The sequence below is a fragment of the Drosophila subobscura genome, chromosome J (assembly GCF_008121235.1).
Source record: "Drosophila subobscura isolate 14011-0131.10 chromosome J, UCBerk_Dsub_1.0, whole genome shotgun sequence".
Lineage (NCBI taxonomy): Eukaryota > Metazoa > Arthropoda > Insecta > Diptera > Drosophilidae > Drosophila > Drosophila subobscura.
The window spans coordinates 6,480,462-6,484,170 of NC_048532.1; the positions used below are offsets into that span (position 1 = coordinate 6,480,462).

The 3,709-nt window shown below is 40.7% G+C and overlaps 2 protein-coding genes across 2 annotated transcripts; both read right to left on the reverse strand.

Annotated features, from left to right (window-relative positions):
• Window positions 1-2,256: 2,256 nt before the first annotated feature.
• Window positions 2,257-2,928, reverse strand: LOC117895005. Its single transcript, XM_034802352.1, has 3 exons — window positions 2,701-2,928; window positions 2,483-2,650; window positions 2,257-2,415 (listed from the first exon to the last, which is right to left on the reverse strand). The coding sequence occupies exons 1-3, from the start codon at window positions 2,926-2,928 to the stop codon at window positions 2,257-2,259; spliced, it is 555 nt and encodes a 184-aa protein (XP_034658243.1).
• Window positions 2,929-3,089: 161 nt separating this feature from the next.
• LOC117893339 lies at window positions 3,090-3,709 on the reverse strand. The gene is made up of 2 exons (XM_034799928.1): window positions 3,317-3,709; window positions 3,090-3,242 (listed from the first exon to the last, which is right to left on the reverse strand). The coding sequence occupies exons 1-2, from the start codon at window positions 3,707-3,709 to the stop codon at window positions 3,090-3,092; spliced, it is 546 nt and encodes a 181-aa protein (XP_034655819.1).

Sequence of the window (3,709 nt, forward strand, 5' to 3'; positions counted from 1 at the left end):
CGGAGCAGCACACCGGCATGATGGAGGGACTTGTCCAGTCTGAGCGTAAAGACCTACATATGTATGTAGGTCTCTACATCCAAGTAATCCATAATCGAGCTCGTGCGAGATTCGTCCAAATCATCAAGGCGCACTAGACGACGCATTGCCTATGGAAAGGGCCAAAATTAAATTCTAAATATAAATTTGCACACTAAACGTTTGTTCAGGATTTGTTCATCATAGTACGAAACGACGAAATATTCAATAACCACTGCTTGCCCAGGAAAACACACTTCTCATACTTCTCCTTAAGGGTCTGTTCATCAGCTCGCGGGCGTACGTGTTGCGCCACATCTCAGGCTTCAACTCCTGATTTAGACTCGCCTTTTCAGAACTTCGCCTTCGAGAAAACCGACGATTTGCAAACGTTTGCCTTGACTCCAACAACTGAGCTTCCTGCAAAGTAAACGTACGGTAATTGAAAGACAATTACAAAATTGTGCAAGAAAAATAACGGTAAATTTTGCGTATGCATGCACAGACGTGTCTGTACGTACAGCGTCAGGTCTTTTAGCAGGTTTTAAACGCCCAAAAGTCTTTATTTAGTTTATTGAAGACTTGTATCATTTTATCTTACCCTAATGACAAATTCGTCCATATTTTCCCTCTTGTTTAGCATTTACGACGTAAACTCATTCTGCCGCAAAAATGCGATGCTTTGCCGGCGTTTTCCGCGGGCATTGCAGACTATTTGTTAAAATTCAGATTGCTCAACCGCTGTCTTCTTAAGTGGGAAATCATTTGGCAAAACTTCAGAGGGCGGTTGCTTAATTAAACCTTCCAGTTTAGTCAAATTCGAATATTTTTTATATACTTTTTATTTTTATTTTAAAACTTTTTAACCTGAACCTGTTGAGTGTGACCGCGGAATTATAGATTAAATATACCGTCAGGGCCTCGTCAATATACCAAAATATACCATGGCATCCTCAAAATATACCGTAAATATACGGTAGTCTTAAATCAGATTCCTCCATGTTGATGTTCTATTTGATATTACTAGCTATTTAGGATTCATAGTACGAAAAGTATAATTTTATTCGAGTTATAAACTATATTTGCACAAGATTCGCTAGTTTTCATGACTACTGTTTACGCCAAATTAGCACAAAGGGCTTATGGCCGGGAGCAATTAGTATTTTGTATAACTAAAATGAATTTGTAGCATTAAGATATTGAAATGTTGCGTTTAAAACATTCTCACAGATGTTTGTTGCTATAGAACATACATGTAATATGTGAATATCGATAGAGAAAGAGGAAGAACGTGCATGTAATAGGTGAATATCGAAATTGAAAATGAGAAAATGATTAAATTGATAGAATTCCGACTCGGTCGAACCAGCAGCACTAGTCTTTTTACCTCGGCATTTTTATTCCGAACTGGTTGCGAGGAGTTGCGGAAACAACTACCTTTTATTCCATTGCTTACAAAATAAGGTTAAAACTAAGAAGGTCAGTGAGGAAAGGAATTGTACGTTATTTGACCGATGCATCAACCAATTCTTCACAAGATTGCCTAATTTTCATGACTTATCTTTATTGGATAAAAAATTAAATAGAAGAAACTCGCTGCTATGAATCTTCGCGCAAAATTGCATATTTGGAAATAACAAACAATACAATTTTGTATTTTAGGGAAAATATTATGGTTGTTTGGAATATTCATTAGAATCAAATACATGCCAACATATTCACAATATTATGACAAGCGTGTATATAATTATATATAAAGATTCACATCGGTCACAGGTTGAGTCACGTCAATTGTGGCAGCTCTTTCAGCTTAAGAGAGCTGCCAGACCGATGTTTGATAATGAGTTTGTCCTATAGATGGCGACAAAGAGAAACGTTAAAGTGTTGGCGGAAAGTTTAAAATAATTTCGTGAACTCTATAAACACAGAATTATTGTCGATATAAAGGAAATATTCTGTCTCACAAGTGATAGATACCCATGAAAATTCATGGAAATCACATGGAAGAGCGAAATAGCACGGAACACACCAAACTATGTGCTGCCTGGGCATTCCGAAGCGTCCTAAGCCCAGATCTGGGGCAGTTGCAATAAGATATAGCTCAACCCACATTTTTCGAACACAAAATAATTGAACACTATTAAATCATGATTTTAATGAATTATTAGTCGCAGTAAAAGTCGCTTGACAGTCTGACAAGCCAATGATAAGCTTAGAACTCCAAAGCGCATTCAAAATTTATGAATAGTTATCAACCCGAGTTGTGTAGACTTTAATGTCAGTTCGCCACTTCTTGAGCATGGATGTACGCACATGGAGCATGTAGACCCCGTTTGGTACGGGTATTTCCTTCAGTGTGGTCTCATCGATGGGGAAACCATTGAAAATGTAGTCTTGCTGCTGGTTTTTACAATTTACAAGTTCCTCAAAGCCATGCACATACCATGTATAAAATATATCTCACCTGCAACGGGCACGAATTATTGATATTTGTGACCTTGAGCAAGGGAGTGACGAGGAACCCCATGAATCCGGACTGCAAACGCTGGCGCATAAAAGCACAAAAGTCCATTGTTTCGTTGACAATTTGAAAGTGACGATTCTTCAACACTTTGATGACGCCCAAACTTAACTAAAGTAACACTCATTAGCCATGGTCCAACTGCGATGGGGCATACTCACGATGACGTCATCGATGGGTCCCTTGTATGGCATTGTTATATGGAGATAGAGGGCTGCCCTGCCGTTCTCCTTGCGCACCACTTTGCAGGTTTTGATCAGCGCAAATGTTGGATCCAGCGTGCGGCACTCCATTTTGTTGATTTTGAAGACCTTGGCCTCAAGGGGCAGCGCATCCTGCAGCAGCAGTATGGATAGTGCGAGACCGTACAGTATTAGCTGATCTTTCATGTTTCCCGCACCAAATGAGACATTAAACTGATGGATTTCTGTTTGGGTAGAGGCAAGTTTTATGGATAATACATTAACCATGGTCTACAGTGTCGTTTGATTGGGCCTAATTGTTTTTTGTTATCTCCGATCCACGCTGGTTATTGAAAACAATTGAAAAACTAGCTGCCACGCACACCATAAACGTTGACCTGCAAACGCCAGACCTTATAAGCACCCACAGACACCGTCAGCTTGTACTCCCCATTGGGCAGTGGAAGATCCCGCACGGCCTGCTCACTGAGCGTCATTTTCCTCAGATAGATATCCTTTTCCTGCGAGCAAGAGGTGTGGTTATGATTGATTATTCACATCAGTCAGCTGTCAGCAGCGGTTAGCAGAAACCTACTTGATAGGGACAGGTGTGATTGGCATTGGTGGCGCTCATCAGTGAGTCGTGGAAGATGTAGAAGAGCGGATACTGCTGCGGTCGCTTCATGTAGTAGCAAAAGTCGAGCGTGTTATTCACCATAAAAAGCCGATAGACATTCGACTTGCGGAAGATGCACAGATTGAACTCGATCTTGTCGATGGGCTTTTCCGTCTTCACCGCCAAATGGAAGTTCATGCCGACTACATTGCGGCGCACGAGCTTCAGGTGGCACTCCTTGAACTCCACGAATTTCGGATCCAGAGTCTTGCATTCCAAATTGGTGAACTTGAAGTAATCGCCCAGGCAGTAGGGCCACAAGACAGTGAGAATCAGAATCAAAAATGGGCCGACAATGTGCATCCACTTCAT